The sequence below is a fragment of the Trematomus bernacchii genome, unplaced genomic scaffold, assembly GCF_902827165.1.
Source record: "Trematomus bernacchii unplaced genomic scaffold, fTreBer1.1, whole genome shotgun sequence".
Lineage (NCBI taxonomy): Eukaryota > Metazoa > Chordata > Actinopteri > Perciformes > Nototheniidae > Trematomus > Trematomus bernacchii.
This window is the reverse complement of record NW_022987668.1, coordinates 366,097-391,423: the sequence shown is the minus strand read 5'-3', so window position 1 is coordinate 391,423 and position 25,327 is coordinate 366,097. Positions and strand designations below refer to the sequence as shown.

The window sequence follows — 25,327 nt, the reverse complement described above, 5'->3', positions numbered from 1 at the left end:
ACACATTACCAAGGAGATGTAATATTTAGATGCCCGGTATCATTTAAAATGCAGTATATGTGTTTTAGGATTAATATATTTAAATATTTCTTGGTTAACAAAAGAAATCCCTTATGGAAGTGGACAACAGATAAGATTCAATTCAAATATTACCTCAAGTATGTATAATGTAACCTTATTATAAGAAGCTTTAATACAAGTAATTCATCAAATATATTAACTTTATACTATTTTTGCAGCACTGTTAACTCTAAGGGTTGACTTATACGCCCTGTCCAGAATAGTTTCTCCTGTTAGCAGGACGGTGGGAGTAAAGAGGGGTCTCGGAGGATATTTATCTCTTTTTTTAAACCCCTGGGGCTCTAGATATCAATTTCCATGCCTCCTCCCCTGCCTCCTTCTTCCCTTTTCCTCTCTTTCCTCCTCTCCATCTATCTATCCCTCCCTTGTTCTTTTTCTGAGGGGGTCAGAGAGGAAGACGGTCAGACAGGGAGGGGATGTTACTGATGCTCTGTTACTCACCCCCCCACACACACATCTGCACACACACACACACACACACACACACGCACACGCACACGCACACGCACACGCACACGCACACGCACACACACACTGATGTATGACCAGGCACAGCTGAACTTGTAGGCCATGCAAGCTCAGCGGCTCAGATGAGAACAAACACACTCAAACATAAACACACAGTCTAATGTCTGCGAAGAGCAAAAGCAAGGTCTTGGACTCAAATGGACACACACCAAAACAGACATGCACACACACACAAGAAGGTTTGATAAGACACACTGAGAGAAGGGAAAACACACACCCCTCCTGGCACCCACATGCTCAGAGAGCGGCGAGCAGGGTGGAAACTCTCATGAAAGGAGTTGTATATTTGGAGAAGACATATCATTAAGATAGGCGGAGGAAGAAGGAAGGGAGGGAAGGATGCGCAGAAACTTTCCATCTGCTCTTTTAAAGAACATGTTATTGCTTTTAAGGTCTTCCTCTCTCTCTCTCTCCCAACCCGCTGAATCACTGCCAAGGGCCGTTAAGGCACCAGAATCACTCACAGACAATATTAAAACTGGCCGACTTGTTGCAGAGCGAGAATCTAAATCACAGTGTTTTGACAGATAGGAGCTAATTTGGTGGTTTGAAAAAAGGAGGACAAAAACAGATTTGATGAACTGGCTTTCAGACCATGTCTTCCTGGTAACTCTTCCATTAAGTGTGTGTTATTTTGTACGTAAAAAACACATGTATACTTTTCTATTAGGGGCAGAAAGCAGTGCTGGAATAAGTTTTCAGATCCTTACTCAGATAAAAATAGCAGTACCACGATGTAAAAGCACTCATTACAAGTAAAAGTCCTCAATTCACTTGTATACCTAAGGAAAAGTGGTATTCTAAGTAAAGTATATACTTGCATTCATGTTTAGCAAGCATTTCTTAATGCAGCTGATGCACTCGGAACAGATTTGATGAATTATATAAGCTGTCGGTTAGATTTCCTGCAACTATGAATCATACAACAACATCATAAGCTTACTTATTTCCGTACTTTAATAAAAAAAATGGGTTATAGTCCACAACTGTCGAACAGAGCACGCAAACACATAATTCTCCTGGCGAGTGCTGATGTCTGAGATTGCGTGCGTGTCTGACTGTGTGTGACTAGTTGCGAATATCTGTCGGTCTGAGTGTGTGTGATGGGACGCTAGAGGGAGGAAACGCTGAAACAGGGTGTATTTGTGCTCTAACTGTGTCCCCTGGCATGGCCGCAGACCCCCGATATCACGAGGAAGACACTCCTGCTTCCACTCCTCTGCGTCACGTAGAATAGACACATTGATCTCTTCTTGTTCAATCAGCTTAGGAAAGATTTTAAAGACACATTATTCACATGATTAGCTTCAATAGGTTTGCAGTAGGAGTGTGTGTGTGGTGTCTATAAGTGCTCAATGAGTCAAAAACATCAGATGACACAAGCCCTGAAGAATAATGCTTTCTCACTTCACGTGGAAGGCGCCCCAGATGAACAGATATTTTAATATTTATATTAGCTGATCATTCTACAGTTTGAAAGATAGTGCGCACACACACATCCACACACAGGGCATGAATGAAAGGACTGTTCACATGCACGTACGCACACACATAGACATAACGACACACTCAACTGGTTGTAGACGAGAAGTGGACACAAATTTGGCCAGAGGCGACAATGCAATTATAACTTAGCGCATGAAATTAGCCTCCTTGTGTTCCCATTCCCCACAACCAATCACATGGACAAGGGGAGGCTGGGAAAAATCTCCCTCTGCTCTCTCTCTGCTGGGTCGTCCCAGCATTAAACACAATCCTGTTCATTATGCGCTGAAAAAACTGTGATGAAAAAATGAAAACGCTGGCGCCGCACTGATTTTGCACGTCTGATTGACTATTAAGTGTGTTTTCTTGTGAGAGACACTATATTTATTATACAGTAGCCACATGTGTTGTTGGACACCATAAGAAGGAAACTAGATAAGGGTCCTGTCAGGGGTGGTCTGTTATCATCAATCTAATAAATACTTTTAAATTACAGAACAAAATGTTTTGCTCTGATTAGACAAACCACTCATACAGACCGGTTGTTTTTATTGTTGATTTTTAAGATTTGTACTCGATAATGTGTGTGCTATTGCTACGATGTTAGCATCCTTAAAGGTAGGGTAGGTACGTTTGAGAAACCGGCTCGAGATACACTTTTTGTTATATTCCATGGAATGCTCTTAACATCCCGATAGCAATGAATATCTTAAGTGCTTTGACAAAAAATCCATAAAAAAAATGTCATCTGTGGAAGCCGTGGTACTGTAAAAAGTACGACCAATCATCTGACCCGGCCCGGCTAAAATAACTGGATGGCCTACCTGCCTGTCAGCCTTCCATCTGTGCACAAACTTATCTCGTGCCCTCATTGGTCATGTGCGCGTTCGTGTGTGTTGGAGGAGGGGCTCTGTAAGGAAGTGGCAGATTTTCTTTACACACTGATTACACACTGTTGTTATAATTGCACAAATATCACTCAGTAAAATGCAATATAAACCCTGCTTGGCAAAACACTAAGGAGCTTTTCATGTATTTTCATGTAAATGTATACATTGCATTTTTTTATATACATATTTCCAGTTAAAGCTATCCTTTCAACAATCTATTCTCTCCCCTCCTCCTCCCTCCTCTCCTCTTTTATGGCCGGCCATGGTGTTCAGCACAGTCCACGTCTTGTCTCAGTCATGAACAGCACATTGTCCTCCATGAACAAGGCTCTGTGCAACTGTGATACCCCCCCCCCCCCCCCCCCCCCCCACTCTAATGTAAATCAACACACTCCACAAGTTCACATTTATCCAATTTATTCATTCAATATATTTAAACAGGTGGCTCGACTTTAGCTATTTTAACGAACGCCGGGTATGAGGTTAGTCTCGGTTGTTTTCCCCACATGAACTCTGTCTATTATGCATGTCATCTTTATGAGTCAGATACATATAGAATAATCTCAGAGAAAGGTTAAGTCATCTTGTATCAGTGGAAAATGACCTCCTCTTATGTGGTTGGATATAAAAAGAGTTAAGTTAAGACCATATAAAAATGGAAGTTTAATCATCTCTGTGTGAAAATCAATTAACATTATATATAGATATATAACATTGCTCCACCCTCTCACTGCATGGCAGATATTTTGACAGTTAATATCTGAAAAATTAAATTAAATGTCAAGCTAGGGTGGAGATAACTGTTCAAAAAGGATGAAACCTGGAGCTTTTCTGCACTTACGGTTTCATACAATCAGTAGTTAAACTGCAAAAATGATTACACCAAAGTGGTTAACTTAACAGAGTTATTGTACCAACTGTAATAAGGATAAAGGCAAACAGCAGCAATAAAGAAAAGAGGTTTAATATTCTCTTGTCTGTACTCCATCGGGTTAACGTTACATATTCCCCGCTCACTGATTACATATGCAGCAGGGTGAAAGGGGGGCCGTCGACGCGAATATATTTGTGTAAGAGGCTGCCTAATTACCAGAGCTGGTTCTCCACTTCACTTAACTTTCTAATTGGCTTGCCTTTTTGGCTGCCATTAATTACAAGATTTCATATTCCATTAATGATCGGGTGGGGGGGGGGGGCGTTAATATGCACACACTCACACATACTTACCGTATACATCCATACAGACACACACATACTGACACCTACGCATCAATGAACATGAACACACATCTCATTTTTTTACCTCTCATTACGCTGTATGATTTTGTGTGTGTGTGTGTGTGTGTGTGTATAACCTGAGCCCTACAACAAGTATTTCTGTACTAAAAGGCACATCAAACCCTTTTCTTCAACAGCCAGGAGCTTCATTAAACAATTTGTGTCAGCCTTTTCTCATAGATGTTTTTTTGAATGTCTCCTGCAGCATCCCTACCCGTCAGAAGAACAGAAGAAACAGCTGGCGCAAGACACAGGCCTCACCATCCTACAAGTGAACAACTGGTAAGTCATTTCAGGGTTTTCATGCAGTCGATTTTAAGGGGTTTTGCGCCCCGAGGCTATCCAAGTTCTTAATGATCGGAATGAATGCCTGCACTCCGCCCCTATTTCCCTCCTACACACACACAGAAACACACACACCACTTACCGAATCATCCTCACCTAGATCAATCCGTCTAAAGAGATATGGCCTGGAGTGATTTTCCACACCAACAGCCCAAACTCAGCCCAAACATGAGCATCCATGTTAATTAAGTCAAACTACCATCTGAAAACATCTAATAAAATCATCCGACATGCAAGTTGGATGATTTTATTGGATGTTTTTCCAGTCATACAAGAATGATTACTGAAACAGTGGTAGCTCGGAGACTAATTATATGGTTTATTTTGGTGTGTATGGCTTTTTGTAGCAGCTTTTACTGTGAATGACATTAGTTGAAATCAGTTGGTGAACATCTCATTCACATTTAACCCTAGTTTATGAACTGTATTGTCCTTGAAGCTAGTTTAAAGTAACTTTGGTGTGTGGTGACTTGCAGCACTTAGTCCGCTTGCTCTTCTTTATCCTGTCTCTCTTCTGCTGTCCTCTCCAAAAAAAAAGGGAAAAAAGAGCCACACGCTTCAGAGGTAGTTAGCCATTAACAATGTCATATTTGTTCTCCAAATGACATTTAAAAAGACGGATAAAATTGCTGCTGTAAACTTAAATTATTGCACAAAAATTACCCAAATGTGCAGTTACTTTTGGCATCACATTATAGCAGCAGCTGCTCATTATCCGCTGCTCATTAATCTGTTAAAAATAATTTCATTGGTTGTCCACTGACCATATATTCTTTTTATACATTATAATGTAGTACTTTTTATTAACGCATTTAGCATTTTAAGTTGTCCTTGTTAGCAGGGAGCCTGGCTGGGAAGATCACAGCCTGATTTCTATCTTGCTTTTTGCAAATGAATGCTCTGTAAGTGCCAACCAGCCTGTTAATTGGGCACGAGCATGGCTGGCCGGAGCCATAAAATAACGTTGCTAACTAGCCGTTTTAACCTTAGCTAGCACTGTAAAAGGTAGAAAGGGGGCCTATGTCCTTGTGCAGCTAGTCTTATCAGAGAGATGGCTATCAGCACATGCTTAGTGTTATTAGCCGTGTCTAATTAAAGGGGCTGCAGTCTGGGTAACTGAGGCAGGGTCCAGGCAGAGGATGTTTGATCTGAGCGGCCCTTAAAATAATCCTTGAAAGTATCAGTTAGTTGCTCGGTACAGGCATGAAAGTGGAGACTTCAGAAAGGCAAAGAGCAGCAGAAGGAGAGGGAGAGTTAAAGAGCCAGACGGAGTGAAAAATAGATGAAGAGAAAGGAGAGAGAGATAAGGAGAGACGGAGAGAAAGAGATGAGACATGATAAATCCCCATTACCAGCAGTCTAATGATGTTAACATTATTCCCAGCCATTGTTCAATCTGAGACCTCAGAGACAGACAGACATCAGATTAGGGTATGGTGTATCAGTCTATGGAGAATTCATTTTATACCGGGCCAAAAATCATACACATACACACATACACACACACACACACATACACACACTACACACACACACACACACACACACACACACAGACACACACACACACATACACACACACACACACACACACACACACATACACACACACACATACACACACACACACACACACATACACACATACACACACACACACACACACACACACATACACACACATACACACACACACACACACACACACACATACACACACACACACACACACACACATACACACACATACACACACACACACACACATACACACATACACACACACACAACATACACACACATACACACATACACACACACACACACACATACACATACACACACACACACACACACACACACACATACACACACACACACACACACATACACACATACACTGGAAGAAAAAAGGCATCCTGACCATAGGGAATCCTGTAGAGGTTATCAAATCACGTGACCCCTCTGAAATCCACAGGGGATCAATTCCTACAGCTGAGATAAAGCTGTGTGTGCGTCAGTGTGTGTGTGCGTCAGTGTGTGTGTGCGAGAGAGTCAGTCAGTCAGTCACATGAACAGTAGCTTGGTCACTTAAGGCTGACTGTGTGCTCTCTGTTTGTTGTGTTTATTGGTAGGGGGATAGCAACGCACCCTGAAGGTGTGTGTACTTATGCATGACCAACACACACTGTGTAAATCGTGGGAGGTTAATCTCGGTTTGTGGAAGATGTGTGTGTGTGTGTGTGTAAGAGAGGGGAACCGGGGGTGGTTAATCTAAGGGGTATTAGCTGTTAAACCCTGCATGCTGGGATCCCGCTGCCCCCTCACATTTTGTTGTATACAAGTGTGTGTGTGTAAGTGGTGTGTGTGTGTGTGTGAGTGTGTGTGTGAGTGTGTGTGTGAGTGTGAGTGTGTGTGTGAGTGTACGTGCTTGTCCAGAGGCACATTTCCATGCACGGTTGTTCGAGCAGGCGAGCGTTACAGTGAAGCGTGGAAGGGTGATTGAGTAGGAAAACAATAAAGATGGGGTGACAGAGAGATAAAGACAAAGACATGGAGAGAAAGAGAGAATGATGAAGAATAGGAGCAGGGATGAAGATAATAAGAGAGTGAAAAAGGTGACAGGAAGAAAGAAAGATAGATGGTGAGACAATCAGAGAGAGAGAGAGATAGGGAGAGGTTACATTAGGGGAACTGCCATTTCGCAGGCGTGTTGTCGGTTGGAAGGCCCCGTCATTGGGTGTCTCCATAGCAACCCCCGGTGATGTTACCTCCTGACCCACTGATTTAGTGAAGTCAATTTCCCTCGCTGTGATTCTGCTGTTGATGAACACACACTCGCTCACACACACAAATGTGTGCATGTCTAAATTCTAAAAGTGATACACACACACATTTTCTCATGCGTTCCCTTGCATCGAATCAGGTCTATAACTGTGACATCAAGGACTTCAGAAAGCATAAAACACTTAGAGGCAGCGCGTTTCACGGTCATATGCTGGCCATCGGCAATGGATTCATGTCGAATGGCCGCGGATGAACTGTGGGTCCTTCCTGTGTGTTGTCCCAACACAATCAAAAACATGTCTGACTGACACACAAAACACACAGCACCGTCCTGTCACATGTTCCTCTCTCTGTCTGACATACACACACACACACACACACACACACACACACACACACACACACACACACACACACACACACACTCACATAATCTCTTTACTTACGTGTGTGCAATGTATTTTCCTTCACATTTAAGCTCACACACTCCTACACCCACATACAGTCTCTCCTTGCGCGCGCACTCACACACACACCATAGATGTGTTAACACACATGTCGGTGTGTATTATTGATGAGTGAGCACGCGGTAGGGCTCAACAGATTAAATAAAAATGCTAAAGGCCAGCAAGGGGGCGCAGATCACTCATGAATTATTGGCAGAAATACGCTGCACAAGGGAATCTCAATTTGAATGGGAAAAGTGTGTGTGTGAGGTAATACGTGTGCACATTTACACAGCAGAATCTTACATACAGAACGTACACACACACACAATGTACACACCCATATGGAAATACCTTGACATGTCCCTACATAGATGCCTGTACAGTATATACACACACAGAAATGCCAAGTCACACACAGAACGTATGGACAGGTATATACACACGAGGATAAGAGTGTATTGTTTCTACACACACGTACTATCAGATAAGTCACCACATGACAAACAGACACAAATTCACAGGTAAAACTCAATAGGCTTATTTTACTAAATACACAGACATACAGTTACACAAGAAACATGCGTGATAGATTCATATTCATTATCCTGGACAAAACAATTAATGAAGAAAATCCATTATTTTACTCCAAATTTGTATTCCAAAATGCATTTTGGAGAGCCACAGACAGAAGAGAGCCTCCGAATGATTAGTTTATTCTAAGTGTCTTTAAACAATACGACCCTTTACCTACTCACACATTGTAAACGACTCTGCAAGGGCAGCAGCTAAAAGCTTCAAGCGGAACAAATAAAACGTCCTTCTCTCTACTTTCCCTTTTCTCCGTCTACAGTCAGTATCTCTCTGCTAAGTTCTCCTAACGCTCCGGTGATGTAAAAATCGATGGCAAGGTCATCAGGTTTCCCTTGTTGGCCGCCCCTCCCCTTCCTGCCTGCAATTTAATAATGCCCCTTTAAAGGCAGTGTTTAAGCCTCGCCGAGCGATTGTTTTGTCAATAAGACCTCCTTTTACGAACGTCTTAAAAGCATAGACAGGGAGAGAGCGAGAGGAGAGAGAAAAAGACAGAACGAGAGGTAGTATTTAAGAGGGCAGAGTGGACGGACGTTGAAGCTATTTAGGAAGGAGCGGCGTGGCACGTACATATATGCCGCTTATCGAGTTTCTGAAAGGGGGAGATGAGTGGGAGGTGGAGAAGTGGGGCAGGGTGAGAGGAAAAAACATGACAGCATGGACAGAGAAGAAGCCAATAGTACTGTACAGTTTGTTAAACATGGATGTAACTGTGCATAATCAATCAAAGGATAATTCATCTGGGGTCTTATTTTCCTAGGTCTGACCATTGTTTTGTGAAGTTATGACAGCAATGTACTGCAAACAGCGTGACAAAGCTAAAACAGGATTCAGGCGGAACAGGAAACAAAGTCAGATGATCAAACAGGTTTTAAATGAACTCCCAGTTCAGGTTTTGAAGAGACAATAGAGGAGAATGTGGAAAAAATTCCATAAGTGGTCTGTTGTAAATATTCCTTACATACTATTGGTGTTCAATGAGGAATTCAAAAATCTAGCTGAACTAGTTCACAGCCTCTGATAGCATCTGACAAAGCTCTGAGATGTTGCCAATAGATATTCCTTAGAAATTCACTGCTGAGCCCAATGTTGTCATAACTAATAACATTTGTTAATTAGATCCAAGGTGGTAACAAGACTAAGAAAAGATCCTTGAAGTAATCTGAGCAGGAGACAAACAGAGAGATGCTGGAACTTGTTCGCAAAAAGACTTCTGAGGTGTGTGTGTGTGTGTGTGTGTGTGTGTGTGTGTGTGTGTGTGTGTGTGTGTGTGTGTGTGTGTGTGTGTGTGTGTGTGTGTGTGTGTGTGTGTGTGTGTGTGTGTGTGTGTGTGTGTGTGTGTGTGTGTGTGTGTGTGTGTGTGTGTGTGTGTGTGTGTGTGTGTGTTCTTATGTGTTTTGGAATTAGCAGGCCCAGTTTCAGTCCATGCCCTAAAGCCTGTTTCATACACTGCAGCTCTGTCATGTTGCTTCAGCCTGAAACTCCCCGACATTACAGCAAATACCACACACACACACACACACACATGAACACACACGTTTCAATATGACCTCACTTTCATATTTCAACACCGATTTAAAAATCATTTAAAAAAACTACATTTTCTCCTGAAGTCTGTTGCTACTAATAGCCTTTCACAGGAACCTTTAGCTTGTGTAGACACAACCCTGTCTTTATTTTATTTTGTCAACAGAGATGTGTGTAGCGTGTGCATATACATATATAGGTGTCCATGTGCAAAGACACATCCCTCCCCCTCCTCCCCCTTTCTTCCTCTCACTCTCCCTGTTTCTCTTACATCACAACACGCCGCCCGAGGCCAAACCTGCATTTCTCTTCATTCACCTCCCTCTCTCTCTCTCTCTCTCTCTCTCTGCCTTTTTTGTTCCCTCCTCTTTCCTCCCCACTCCTCTCCCTTGCTTTTCAACCTTCTTTTGTAGTAGTAGAGGAGGGGTCCAAAACATGAAAGGCGGCAGGACGTGAATGCCAGGATCTGTGTTGCAGCACACATGGTCGCTGTCGTACTCGTCGGTTCTTGTTCTCACACTGACGTTTTTTCAATGCTGATCAAACGTGTTGTGAACGGAATGAGCCCGGACACGGAGAAACAGTCTGTGCCAATATGAAATATCTAGGAAAAATATCACTCCTTCTTTCTAGAATTTCCTGGCACAACACTGACATTGACTTCATGTAATTTAGATAAATGATGGTTATACGGAAATATCTTGTTGACAAACCATAAAATGATGACGCAATTCCTGCATGCAATAACACAGTCATATGGAAAGTGTCAGCAACCATTGATATCAAATAACTAAATTAGGGATTGTTCTGAAATCCAGCAGAGATATTCACCACAGTAAAAGTCTTAATGACTATTATAAAGCTGAGACTCTTATTAAATTGTCACTTTGTATTTTACAGATATTATTAAACTGATCTAGAATATCTATAGATATGCTGTAATTTCGCTGATTTTAACAAGCTAATTTTCAAATGTGAGCAAGTTTCATTGTCCAGTCGTTTTTTGTTCGACTGTTGCCCTCTTTTCCTCAACTCCACTCCTTTGGTGTTTGCTAACTGTGGATGTCAAAAGCCTGAAACTGCCTTCACTAGTTTCTGGGCAATCAGAGGGATCCCCATAGCGATGGCTGCTGTGAGCCAGCGGGGGGAAGTGACACGCGCAGAGACAGGATATGACACGGGCAGTATGGGGGGATTTAGGTCAACCACTCTGTGTTTGCAGCAGTCCACCACCGCAAGCCCTGTCAGCAATACTGACTCTGTGTGACACTGGTCATCGTGTGTGTGTGTGTGTGTGTGTGTGTGTGTGTGTGTGTGTGTGTGTGTGTGTGTGTGTGTGTGTGTGTGTGTGTGTGTGTGTGTGTGTGTGTGTGTGTGTGTGTGTGTGTGTGTGTGTGTGTGTGTGTGTGTACTGAGATTTTTTTTTCTCAGTGGCTAGTTTGTGTATTTATTTGTGGTGAACGGAAACACACACTGTTTGTGTTTGCGTGCAAAAACATTTAAAGAACACAAGGAAGCCTACTGCTAACAGAGCTACACACACACACACACACACACACACACACACACACACACACACACACACACACACACACACACACACACACACACACACACACACACACACACACACACACACACACACACACACACACACACACACACACACACACACACACACACACACACACACACACACACACACACACACACACACACCCCCACACACACACACACACACAGAGACAGACATACATTACGATCCAAGCCCAAAGGCTAAAGGACACAGACTCTGTCCAATGTTGTGTTTGTGGAGTGGGTAGCACAGGACAGCCATGTTGTTTCTGGGTAAAGCCAGGCTCCCAGCCATGCCTTCTCTCTGGCATTGATGGATGACCGGCTAACTGACTCCAAGATGTCTGAATGTGTGTGAGGGGAAGCAGGAACCGATCCCATGGGACAACTACACACTCTCTTATGATGTCTTTATTTCTTTGTTTGGCCTCTTCTTTGTCTGTTGTATTCTGAACTCTCATTCTTTCTCACCCCTTTCTCACCCCTCACTCTCTCCCACCCTCTGTTTTTATTTTGCCTTTTGCCAAGTCCTTTTTTAAAGTCAGTGCATGTTGCTAAACCCCGCCCAATCAGAGCCAATGAGTTCATGTATGTTTTTCAAGTAACCGAAATGTCTCCTCTACAACTCTGAGAGGCACCTAGTTGTCATGGACACACACACTCACTCAATACACACACACATACACACTGAGCTCTTCCTTAATTTGTGTGTGTGTGTTTGTGTGTGTGGTTGCCCAGTCTGTCTGTCCACTCTGTAAAACCAGCTTTAGAGGAAGATTCATGGCTCTCGTTATGGACACTGTGCTCTTGGGTAGTGGAGCAACAGGGATTGTGTGTGTGTGTGTGTGTGTGTGTGTGCTCACATACTTGTATTTTATGTGTGAGCAGTAATGGGGATTAAGTGACCCCGTGGCTGCTCTAGGTCTAAAGCTCCTTTTAAATTTCACACTGTTTTCCTATGTTTCCCTCAACATGTGGCACGGGATCCAGCTAATCCACCTCATGTTATTAGGAGCTGGATCAGCAGGCCAGCAGGCTCTGATCAGTGTGTGTGTGTACAGCTATGCTTACATTTGGAGATGGTTCAAGGAAATATTTGCCTGCCTATAAAGACCCATATGTATGCTGCCTTAAAACACAGGCTGCCTGTCTAATAACAGCCTAGCTGCAGCACTTGCACTAAGTCATGTGACTCCCACATGACCTCGCCTCAGCCTTACTTGTCAAATGAGAGTGTGTTTCATAATGTTTCTAAGGGTCTGTGCAGGTGTGAACATGCATGTGTTTTTATGTCTGACACAATGCCACAGTTAACCCCAAGGTGATATCAAAGGTACCACACCTTCCCCACAGAGCTATAACTCACGCCGCCATTTTCCATAAACATAGGTGTGTGTGTGACACACTTCTTCTCCCTGGCCTTCTAGTCAGAGTGGAGCACGACTCCTGACTTTTCCCTGTGTTTTTTATATATCTGTTGTAATTTATTGTCTTTTATTGTGATTGTAGTAATGTGTTTTTTTTATTACATGTACAGCACTTTGGCTCGACCAAAAATCGCTTTTAAATGTGCTTTATAAATAAAGCTTGATTTGATTTGATGATTTGATAGGCTAAGAAGCAGAGAGGATCATGGGAAAGAGTATGTTAGGATGTTGGAGTGTTACCAACCTGCAACATGCAGCTTTTTGTAGCTGTTTGATTTGCCTGGGAAGCTTTCAGGAAAACAGTAAGAACGATGCTTCTCGGTGAGTGCATGTAGCTGGATGAGTGTGATTTTATTCTGTGTATACATGTAGGTTTGTACATGTTGTGCGTTGCACGAGTAAATGAGGAAAGTACATTCTCTTCAAAATATTAGGTATTGCATTGAAAATTCGTCTTACGGACATAGTTTGAATGTCAAACTCACTAGAAATCACTAATTCATATCTTGCCTTTTTACCTCCATCATAGCAAATATTTCTAAATATTAATAAAAAATATATTTAATGATTTGCTTGTAAAAAGACTAACACCAGCTTTTGTAAAATCACTCTTTTTTTGTTTTGACTTCTGTGTCAATTGTTTTAGCAGTATAGGCCCAAATACAATTCCTGCAAACTTCATAAATGCAATGCAATAAAAGCAAATGGAAAAACTACTGATGTTTTGTGATCCAAATACAAATATAGTTCTGTAAGCAGCTACATTAGTTTATTCAAACTAATCTGAGCCATCTAATCCTGGCATCTGACCTGAGATCGACACTGGGGAGGAGAGAAAGAGGGGGAGGGAGGGAGGGAGATATGTGGGTCAAACGAAGGAGGTGATTTATGATTGAACTCGTCAAATGAGGAGAACAAGGGGAGAAACTCATAACTGTAATTCCCTCACACACCCACATGCAGTACACTCATTAACATATATATGCAGTGTGCAGGTACATTCAGAGGCATACACTTCCACCCCCTGCTGTGCATACGAGAACGTGGAGCTGTAATAAAACAAGTAATTAGTTAAGAAGATGGAGATGTGCTGGGACACGGGACCTGATAATAAAGTTCTGCAGGGATGCAAAGTGTGACATAAGAATGGGAAAAGAGTACATAATGTGTGTGTGGTGGATTCAACAGGCTGTGCGAAAGCTTGTCCTTGATTTATGACTGGCAACTGCATTTGTGTGTAAGACTAATTTGAGTACAAATCACTTTTTAAGAAACAAAATTGGTCAAAAAGTGATCTGCAAAAAACTATTCAGTTCAAATAATGAATTCAGATAAAATGACAGAGCAGTACGCGTGTGTGTGTTCAGCAGTTAGTAGGAATGATATATGGCTAGGCGTTAATTGTGGTTGAGCAGCAGACAATCGATGCTGCCGCGCAGTGACAACCTGATGATAAGCTACATGATTCTACCCGTCAGAGCTTCCTTTCTTTTTAGTGCTTTTAAATCACATTGATTGGCAGCTAGGAGGAGTGTGTGGTTACACAGTTATTTTAAGCGGCTCTCAGATTTGAATATGCATGTAAACCTCTGTCAGCGTGCACTGAAATCCACCACCAGGTCCTGATGCGTGTGTGTATGTGTGTATAAATGTGTGTGCAGGCCTGTGCATGTGTGGGTGCACATTTCCTCAGATTACTAATGTAATATTGCCAGTGAGTGCAGAGGACGTGTATTTATATCTGTATGTCTATGTGTGTGTTCATGTGTGTGTGTCTCATATTACTAATATGATATTGGTGGAACGCTCACGAGATGTGTGTGTGCTACAGAAATTGAGAACTCCACATGAATTTAAATCAACGAGCTCGCAGAGTAACCTTTTGTATATCCAATCTGCATCTTTCCACTGCTCGTTATTAAATTATCCCCTAATTGGTCACGCAACAAAGGCAGCTGATGAAAAAGACAATTTCTTGCTTTTAATTGGGCATTTCACGTGTGCTTCGTGTACACCTGTGTGCGGCTGCCTCGGCTCAGTGTGTCGGGGACGTGTGTGTGTGTCCCCGGGTGTAATGAGAATAGGACATTAGCAAGGGCTTGGCAGACGCCGTCGCAATCAGTTCCACTCTTTCCAGAGAAGGAGGGAGAGGGGCGGGAGGATTAACCAGACATCAGCAATCTCAGAAGGAGAAATAGATTGAAGGCAGAACAACAAAGAATAAAATTAACCCAGTTTCCTTAATGTGACTTTTAAGAGCCTTACTTCTGGCGTTACATGTGGCAGGCATGTTTCTCGATCCACTCTGGGTGCATGCTTATGTCAACCACATGTGCCCTTTGTGGGAATCAAACGTATCCCCCTGGTAGTGTTTCATTCCCTGAACTCTACAATTTTTATTCTAAGTCATTTCCCTTCCTCCTGCTTGTGTTTTGGTGTTTTTCGCCCAACTTTAGGCGTACCACCAGTGGTGTGTCACGCCAAAATAGCCCAGCTATTGTTGCAGTGAGCGGAGCTGAATAGTGCAGCTCATTGTGTTGTGATGGGAGGCAGGGGAACGAACAGGCCATAAACACTGGCCCTATAGCACCCAGGGGTCGTGCAAAGGTGAAGCCTCACTCCCCCTAATAGAGCAGCTCCGCTTTTCTCTCCCTTTTCCTCTCTTTCTATCTCTCTCTGAGTCTTATTTCCTCTCTTCTAATTCCCCCCTTCTCTCTTCCTCACCCCTACCTCTCCCTCTCTCTCGGTCAGCTTATTAACGGTCACAGCGAGAGTGTCTGGTTTGCAGAACAGAGCCCCTTGCATTTTTTTTGTCCCCACTCTCTCACTCCTCCTTCCCTCCCATTCTCCCGCTCTCCATCGCTCCGTTCCCCTGGCTGCTATTATGAGAGGCATTTTATCCTTTGTTCCAGCCCCCATGGTGCATCTGGCCTCAGATATGGGGACGACAGGGACAGGAAACCGGCGAGAGTTTTTGCGAAGAGGAGGGGGTTTGGTGGGTTCGTTGCTGGGAGGTGGGCCGCCAGTTTCCACCATACAGGGAAGGAATGATAAGGAGAGCAGGAGAAGGAAACAGATACAGAGGGGGACGGAGAGGGAGGCAGATCTGTTCTTTCTGGAGCTGCACTTGTAGGCCTAGTGGCAGCAGTAGCAGTAATAGTAGGATTATGACTTCATTGATACGTAGTCTGGTTAATCCTTAGAGTAAATAAGCACTGGTGCCATATTTCTGGGAGGTCAGATCAAGTAACAAGTCAATTACATTCCTCTCTGAGCCCTATTGTAGCAGGAACAAATGCCAGACTTCCTAACAAGTGCACACCTATTGGCAGAACAACCTACCTTATCGCACCGGTGTACTTTTGAGGGAGGTAGAAGGACGAGGTTTTTGCAGGAGAGAAATAGGAAGGAGAAGGACAGGTCAACAGTTAGCCAGTGCTGGCCTTCATATGACCTCGTCCTTCTATAAAGGGCCTGCAGAGGAGAGTTAAAGGAATGCTCAGGCCTCCTCAACCCTCCTTGCCCTCTCTCCTCCTCCCATATCTCCCCCAGCAAAACAGGGTAGCGAGGGAGGAAGGGAGGGAGGGAGGGGGTGTTGGTGATAAAACTCCAGACGTTCTCTCATTTGATGGTGCTCTGCCATGTCAGTGCATTCCTCCCGAGCTCTTTCTGTCTCTCTCCCCCAAATTCCAGTTCTACATATTGTAACGAAAAGACAACAAAATCGCCAAAACACCGAGGTTTCAAAGGCTTCAGATCCCCGTCGCTTCTTTTCCTGTTCTTTCCCAGAACATTTCACCTCACAGAAAGCTCCTGTCAAAAATTTAACAATTTCGCTAAAGCGGATTATGAGATATAACAAAAACAATGCAGGGACACAATTAAGCTTCAAATCATTGTGCCTTCCTACTGCTATCTGTCTCTGCCACTCTCCGTCTCCTCATTACCCCGCAGCTCCGTCTGGAGAAGGTGATACAGGATAGATAACGGACAGAAAAAATCACCATAAAGCAGTTAGAGAAGGAATATTAGTAAAGCCATTCACTTGTTCAGGGGTCAAACAGACGCACCAGCTTGTGTCCTTTTGTATCCGTCCCTCTCCTTTCTTTAGAACTCTTAAATGCTCCTTTTTTCCAGCGTTGCACGGCTATTGTTTCCTCAAAGTTCGGCTAATGCTCCCCCTTTTAGAGATGAAATAGAAGTGTCCGGTTGGGCAACAGCAGGAACACATAAATCAAGTCAGAAGCCCCAAGAGCCCTCTCTCCTTGGGGTCATTACAGGTCAACAGGTCATTTCAAAAGGGGTTAGGCTGAGCAAGGCCAGAGCACGGCCTGTGTGAGTGTGTGCGAGGGCGTGAATGTGTGTGAATGGACGTAGAAGAGGGAGAGAGATTAAGAGTGAGTGTGTGTGTGCAGTAGCAGTTTTAAATACGAGTAACAGTGTGTGTATGTGTGTGTGTGTGCTCAATAAATGTTCTGACCCTGTGCTTTTATTGGAGGTCACGGGGTAAACGAGGTTTTTCTAAGCCTGTATGTACCAAATCCAGCTCCTGTGAAAACACACACACACAGTCACTAAAAAAAGCTCCTGCTGTCACAGAGTAACACATGGTCACCTGTCTTAACAGAGTATCACCCAAAACAATGCCTCTCACCAGTGGCAACGTGACATGTTTCTGTCAGCAACACTTCCCACACTGCCACGCTCCAAGCCAAGTGTGTTAAACAGTCAGCAATCTCAGCTCGTTGTGAGGTGGAACGTCCCGACAAAGAGAGATGGGTCGACATGTTTCAAACAGGCTCGGAGAAAATCCCGGTTAAGCCTCGCCCCACAAAGACCCCAGTGTTCAGGCCCATGCTTCTGCATATGAGCTGAGGCTGTGCAAGTTTATACAAGTCGTGGACTTTTTGCAAGCCTTGGTAACGCTGCTAAGATGTGACTCTGTTGGGGCTTTGCCGGCTCAGGGTTGCTTAGTGGAAAATAATTTCCCTATATAACTGTTATGGTTTACTTAAAGAAGGAGACTGCTTTGGCACTGTTTTTGTTTTCAAGCTGTGTGCCAAGATTTCCAAAGTCTTAGTCAGCAATGTTTGTCTGATCTTGTTTTGGGAAATACACTGACAGTGTTTCTCTTTCTTTGTCCCCTCTCTTTTCTTCCTCTCTCTCTCTTCATCTTCTTCAGGTTCATTAACGCCCGGAGGAGAATAGTGCAGCCCATGATTGACCAGTCAAACCGTGCAGGCAAGTCTCCTCTAGTTACTGTATTCAAGTCGCGCAGGCGAAAGCCGTCCTCAATCCATGCACCCGGAGGCCCCTCAGCTGGTAAATACAGGCCTGATACCCCATCCTGGAATGTCCAAAACCTGGAGGGGCTTTCCCCTCCTCTGTCGTGACTGACCACTAAAATTAAGAACCAAAACATTACAACATTAACAGCAACCATTAATCCACTTTGACGTGCCATTTGGGGTGAGAATTTGCTCATTATACAATATAATAATTTGGCTGAAAATGAGTTAACGACGAGTGGATTTATTTTCTCAGCCTGTAAACAACACTAGCTGTGTTCTCAGTAAATGTGCTCTTAACCCCTTCCTCCCCCCTTTCGCCAACCAGGCAAAGTAAAAAAAATAAAAACACTCACCCCTTCCTCCCTGGCTCAAACCAAAACATAAAGAGAACGACACCCGTTTCTTTTCTTGGGTGACCGTTATTTGGCTTTTTGGCTCCAGACCTGTTTTTACCCCCCCCCCCCTTCTCACTCCTTTAAACTCCCCCCTCAACCCTATTTGCGGCTGTTTTAGGGAGCGAGGGGAGTGAGCGGTCCCCCTGGTGCATGGCTTGGTTTGGACTGCCGTAAACTTTATTACCTGTAATAGGGGTCAGGGGTCAGGGTGGCATTAGGGGCGCAGTAAAGTTCAAAGGCATTCAGTGGGGCCGAGGTCTTGCTTTTGCTTGACTGACCCCCAAACAGCCTGAATCGAAGGTAAGTGGATTTCTATGAGAGCAGAACAATGGAGGCGAGGGAAAAAATAGGAACCCTATCAGGTTTCACTTATCGTAGCTGCTCAGTTATAGGCAGTATTTATTAGAAAGAGCATTTAGGTAGGAGCGGATTCTGAAGCCACTCAGCAAGAATGACTTATTGTTGACACAAATGATCAGAGCTTCAGCCTGGGACTCGTTTGATCCTTTTGATCATGTGTGTAATCATACATTAATAGGAGCAGCAATTAGGTTTAAGGCCATAAATATAGCAGTGTTAAAAGACAAAGGGTCCTTTCTTCTACATAACAAGTCGTGATAAGTATTGTCTGAATAAAACAATTTTAACTTTGCATTATACAGCAGCAATGTTTTGGATTAAAATTCATAAATTGTTTGTACTGTAAATGCTTCATGAACTTGTTATTAACATAAAAAAAGAAAGAAATCTCCACGTTTTTATATTTTAATTAGTCTAGAGATCCAATAGCTTTGATGAAGAGCTAAAATTAGCTGCAACACAACATATAATACTATCAAACCCAAACCGTGAGAATTAAGATGATTTTTACAACCTTACAGCTGCTTAAAAAGATAAAAAATGTAGGTTAAGTAAATAAAACAATCATTTTCCCCACACAAGGAGTCATTTTTATTGGCTTCCTATCAGTCATTGTGTAAACAGTTCTTCCAGATGGCTCAAGTCTCACCTTTGTGAACTGTAGTGTGTGTTGTACTCTCTCAGTCCGATCCCTATTAGTGCATTTAGACGCATTAAAGTCTACCAGGGGCTTACAGTGCAGCGGCTGGGCCGACTCGGAGCAGGACGGCTCCCTGTGCGTGCACCGGCCAACAGATGATCCCGCTTCGGCCACTGAGCCTTAATTAAAAGTACTAATTGACCACTCCGTCCCCTCCCTCCCTCCCTCTGTCTCCTCCTACATCCACAGTAAGTCAAGGACCTCCCTACAATCCAGATGGCCAGCCGATGGGGGGCTTCGTCATGGACGGCCAGCAGCACATGGGAATCAGACCACCTGGTAAGGCTTTCTCTCTCGCGTGTCTGTCCCTTTCTTTCCTCCCTCACTATGCCCATCTTCCTCCATTCTTTCCTCACTGCTCATTTTCATGCATCTACCCTCCTTCCCCCCCCCTCTTCTTCCCTCATCAGTCCTTCCTCTTGTATTTCAAGTCAAAGTCAAAGTTATTGTCAATCTTCCAGTTTGTGTGTACAGACAGAGAGATCGAAATACTGTTTCCCACAATCCCAAATACAAATATGTATAAAAATATATATAAAATATGTATTTCCGACATACAACACATTTATACATATGCACACATTAAGATACAAACACAACAATCAATATATACAAAATAACAGTCACTTCAATATCTTTGGGAATGAACAGAGCAGTATCTCTAGGTGTCAGAACATAGAGTATCTGACATGTTTGTGTTTTTTTTCTACTAGAGTACTTCATGTCTTTTCTCAGCACTTATAGTCGCTGTGTGTAAGCTGTACAGTATGTGCACCCTCACACACACACTGTACACACTGCTACCTCCCCCTCCTTCGACACACAAACCAGAACAGGTGTGGTCAATCACATTACACAACCATCTCCTTCCTCTCTCCCACTCCCTCTGCTCTCTCGTCCCTCTCTCTCTCTCACGCCATCAGGTCTAATCCCAGAGTTTGTCCATAAGCTCCTCTCCTCCTCCTCTATCCCCTGTTTTCTGGGATTCTCTCAAGTCCCTAACCCTATCTCACCCTCCACTCAAAGTCAGCAGGTTTGGATAAACTGTCAGGCTACTTAACCCCCCCCCCCCCTTCACTGCACCTCACTACCAGATTTAAGCCAGTGTGCTTCTCTGCTATGTTGTGTATAAAGTTAGTTTCACAGGAAACCGATCACTGGTACAAACCTATGTGTTTTCCAGTGCCGTGTGCAAACATTTTCCTGGTCGCACTGACTTCATAAAAGCATTATATTTTAAGTGTTGCATCTAAATGTACTCTCTCTGTGTTTCTCAGGAGCAATGGGAGGGATGGGCATGAACATGGGCATGGAAGGTCAGTGGCACTACATGTAGCCCCGCCCCAATCCGACCAATCGCAACACAAAGGAAGATGTAAGACACACACTGACTAACACATGCGCTGAGACGTGTCCACAATATTTTTAATGTGGGGCCCTACAGTACATTATTCATGAATACATTAACTGCAGATCAGGACAGGACATTTTGCACCAATGTAAAGTGCACATGTGATTGTTTTGCAATTCTTAGTTGGTACTTTTTTATTTGTTACAGTCCTTCCCTTGTTCTGGTGATAAGAGCCTTTGATCACAACCTTGTACTTGTGTGATGTGTGTGTGTGTGTGTGTGTGTGTGTGTGTGTGTGTGTGTGTGTGTGTGTGTGTGTGTGTGTTGTGCAGCTGTGTTTAACTCTCCCACATATCCCATAGCTACAGGACAGGAGGAAAATAGAGGAACAAAAGCAAAGCGGGAGAGATAAGAACAGACAATTTGGACATTTGGGTGTACACATATACAAAATGTTTTGGAGTACTACAACTAGACACGTGTAATGGTACAAATGTTCGTGTGTGTGTGTGTGTGTGTGTGTGTGTGTGTGTGTGTGTGTGTGTGTGTGTGTGTGTGTGTGTGTGTGTGTGTGTGTGTGTGTGTGTGTGTGTGTGTGTGTGTGTGTGTGTGTGTGTGTGTGTGTGTGTGTGTGTGTGTGTGTGTGTGTGTAACATATAGTAGTACAGGGCAAAGAGGAGAGAGGATGAGAGGGGTGAGGAGAAGGCGGGGATGGGGCGGGACGGGGCGGGTGGGGGACTTGGGGGGGTAGGGGGGCAGGTAGGACGTTGCCATGGCAACAGACTGATTGGCAAAAATGTAAGCAGTCGTCGCTGGTGCAAGGAGAGGGAGAGAAGTGAGCGCCCCTTAAGTGTCATAAATCTGCCGGGTTGCTGTTGATGCATGAGCCACATTAATACACACACTAACCAGCTAGAAGAACAACTCCCCCTCTCCCCCCCCTCTCCCCCCCTTTCTATCTAATGCTCCCTCTGTCTCACTCCCTCTTTGTGGTTTTTCTCACTGTCAATTTTTCTTCCTCTATCTCTTTCACACAAACACCTTTTTTCTCTTTCTCTTTAATTCTCTGCCTCTCTCTTTTTCTCTCACCTCCTCGTCCCCCCTTCTCCCTCCCTCCCTCCCACTCTCTCTCTCTCTCTCTCTCTCGCCCCAGGGCCAAATACACTCCCACATAATTCTGGATGTGTACAGGCTTGGTGTTACAGTCACAGTGTGTGTATAAAGTGGCTATGGGTCCAATTGTTGTGAAACATCATTGTTTAGTATGTCTGTGTTTGTATGAATCCTGTGTGTGTGTGTGTGTGTGTGTGTGTGTGTGTGTGGGTGTGTGTGTGTGTGTGTGTGTGTTGTGTGTGTGTGTGTGTGTGTGTGTGTGTGTGTGTGTGTGTGTGTGTGTGTGTGTGTGTGTGTGTGTGTGTGTGTGTGTGTGTGTGTGTGTGTGGGTGTGTGTACCTGTGTTGGTATGAACACCATAAACAAACATGCATCTGCCCAAGTACGACTGTATGTGTGTGTATGCATGTGTGTGTATGGTAATAGGATTACTCCTGGCACTGGGAGGGGACACAAACTAGTGCAAAATGGAGGAGGTAGCCAGCAGGGTATGGAGCTTAGCTGGGCCTAATTGACTAGATCCAAATTAAATATGCCATCACCAGAGGTGTGACCAATGGATTTGACTTATTCAGTTTACAAAAATAGAGACCATTAACCCTCCACGGAATGTGTGTGTGTGTGCCACGATGAAAATATGCCGCCCTTGTTTCTGTCAAATGTCCCCGACAAAGCAATGACAGAAAATCTCACATCGAATGGCATCTTTCAGGTTTGAAATGCAGGGAGACATGGTAATAGAAAGGCTGTGTTTCAGAATGAGACGTGTGTGTGTGTGTGTTTATGTGTGTGAGTGTGTAAACATGAGGGCTGGTTCGCCGTGTCCAAGCTGCCTCTTTCCAGCAGCTGCTAGCCTTCCCAGTAGACCTTGCTTTAAACAGCCTCAATTTGCCTGCTGAATCTCGTAATTGGGCCACCAGAGGAATCCTCTGCGAGACGGGTAAAGCGCAGAGAGGACGAGCAGACAGCGGAAGAAAAAAGAGAGAGGGGTAGACGGAAAAGAGGGAGGGGCGGATGAAGAGATGGCAAGCGAGAGAAGCGTAAACGAAAAGAGGGAGGGGTGGAGGGAGTAAAAGAAAGGAGGGAGGAGGGAAGATGGTAGAAGCTAGGAGAGAGATGGTGTCTTCACAGCTTCACTAGCTTACCATCGCTAGCTGCTAGCTTGCCTCCATCAAATACTTTCCTTTCTAGGTCAATTAAATGTAAGTGATGTGTTATATTCTTTCATGACCAATTAAATTAATAGGTTATTACTGGAAGGGGGGGGGGGGGGACAGTTATCTTATTTGATTACGAGAGCACAGGTTCATTATATTTTATAAGCAATTTTCATTAGCAGAGTTGAGGTTTTGTTACCGCGGGGCTAAATCGAGCGGTTATTGTGTTTGGGAGTGCTGAGCCTCGATACAGAAGGTGTGTCTAGCAGTCACTCTGAAACATTAGTTAAAACTAAAGCCAATTAGTCCTGCTTAGTGAGGAGCGTTATGCTTTCCAGCCGATGATGATTACAGAGCTTATATCCCCTCGCGAAACAATACACCTGTCAGCAGAGATGAAGCCCAGCAAGTGAAGCAGAAGCGAGCTGAGCCTTTGATAGCGACGAGAATGACTCTGGGATGACCCTTACCCCCTTTCCCTTCTTCCTCTCCGCTGCTTTCCCTCTTCCACAAAATTAGCCAGGGGTGGCCCCAGAAAACTGTAATTTTCAGTTTCAGGACAATAGTTATCACAGAGTGGAAGAATTAATTATGGCGGAGAGCGTATGGAATTTTTCTGGCCCTCCCCGCTCTCAGCTTTACCCAAAATGTCGGGCAGAACGCTTGAGTGAACGCTGCCTGTAACCCCTTTCCTGCCAGTCTCGGCTGGAGACCCTTTGTCCCAGCATTCATTGCTCCAATCATTAAGCACAAATTTGTTAACCTTCTGCTGAGAGGTCAAGATCCCCCCCCCCTACTCACCCCCCACTTCCACGCACCCTCTCACCATCACCCCCCTACCCTCAACTTCTCTTTCTGGTGGATGAACTTTTACTATTAACGAACATCGGGAAAAAAACGGTCCCAATGGGGATTTTGTGCCCCCTCGTATTGTCCATGAATGTAGGTCCCTGTTGAGTTGGCCCCTCTGAAATCCCTCTTGCAGTCTGAGTGAGGAGGCCAACAGCTCAATGTATTGATTGGCTTATTAAGTGAAAAACCTTATTAGCAAGTGTGCTCTTTCAAGCACGCATAGTGTTTATTAGTACCTCGACATGGATTGACTTCAGTCCTCGGGATGCTCTCGTTAACCAGGGTTAAATATGAATGCAATAAACAACTTCACATGGAGTCTTATTGTATTGTTTTTATTTTGAGTTGACAATGGTGAGTGTTGTAGTGTTAGGCTGCATGTCAATCAAAGAGTGACTTCTGATTAAAAAAAAACAGTTTTCGGAAACTTAAACTCAAAGCGATATTCATTGGGAATGTAATGGATCATTGCTTAAAGCATGGTCTGCATTGAAGCTAGCATTGCTAATGGTTAGCTTTGTTACCCTTGGTTATGCAACACAATGGAAAGGTCACATGTTTGATGCAATTAGGTCCAAAAAGATATGTAAACCCCAACCTCCTAACCTCATTGAAAGCTCTCATAATAGCTCACCCTTCTCTTACACAAGTCACACCTATTCTCCCCAGGTGAGAGCTGATGGATGAGGGGAATAAGAAATGAGGACCCTTGCCTTCACTCCTCTGTTGTCCTCTCGCTACACCCCATTGTTATTTCCCCTGCCTGCCATTGTGTGGTCTGTAGTGGCCCTCTTGTGTGTGGTGAACGCGTGGTGGAGCTCTCAGGTGACGGCGGCCGCGAGCCTCTCCAGCTCTTTGGTTTAGACAACAATGGCTGCGGTTCCTCGGTGGTGACGTTCCACCAGCAGAGATGGATGGCAGCTATTGTTGGCTGTAAAGAGAGGAATGTAGGGAGAGAAGAGGGTGAAGATAGATTTGTTTACTCCATTTGTCATTATATGCAGAGGTTTGTTGGCATGCAGCAGGTTGCATCAGTATAAAGGGTTACGGTTGACTTAGGCTGTGAGATTAAGGCTTTGTTCATGAGTTTAAGAATTCAAAACAACATTGCATTTTATTTCCTGTTATTAGTAACCTGAAATAGTTTG

The 25,327-nt window shown here is 43.9% G+C and overlaps 1 protein-coding gene across 1 annotated transcript in view; it reads left to right on the top strand.

Annotated features, from left to right (window-relative positions):
- Positions 1-25,327, top strand: part of LOC117487211 (homeobox protein Meis1-like) — a 77,018-nt gene that overhangs the window by 49,936 nt on the left and 1,755 nt on the right. The window contains exons 11-14 of the mRNA XM_034135881.1: positions 4,468-4,544; positions 18,143-18,201; positions 19,896-19,985; positions 20,984-21,081. Of these exons, the coding sequence (XP_033991772.1) occupies positions 4,468-4,544; positions 18,143-18,201; positions 19,896-19,985; positions 20,984-21,042 (285 nt within the window). The 3' untranslated portion in view covers positions 21,043-21,081. The remainder of the gene's footprint in view (positions 1-4,467; positions 4,545-18,142; positions 18,202-19,895; positions 19,986-20,983; positions 21,082-25,327) is intronic.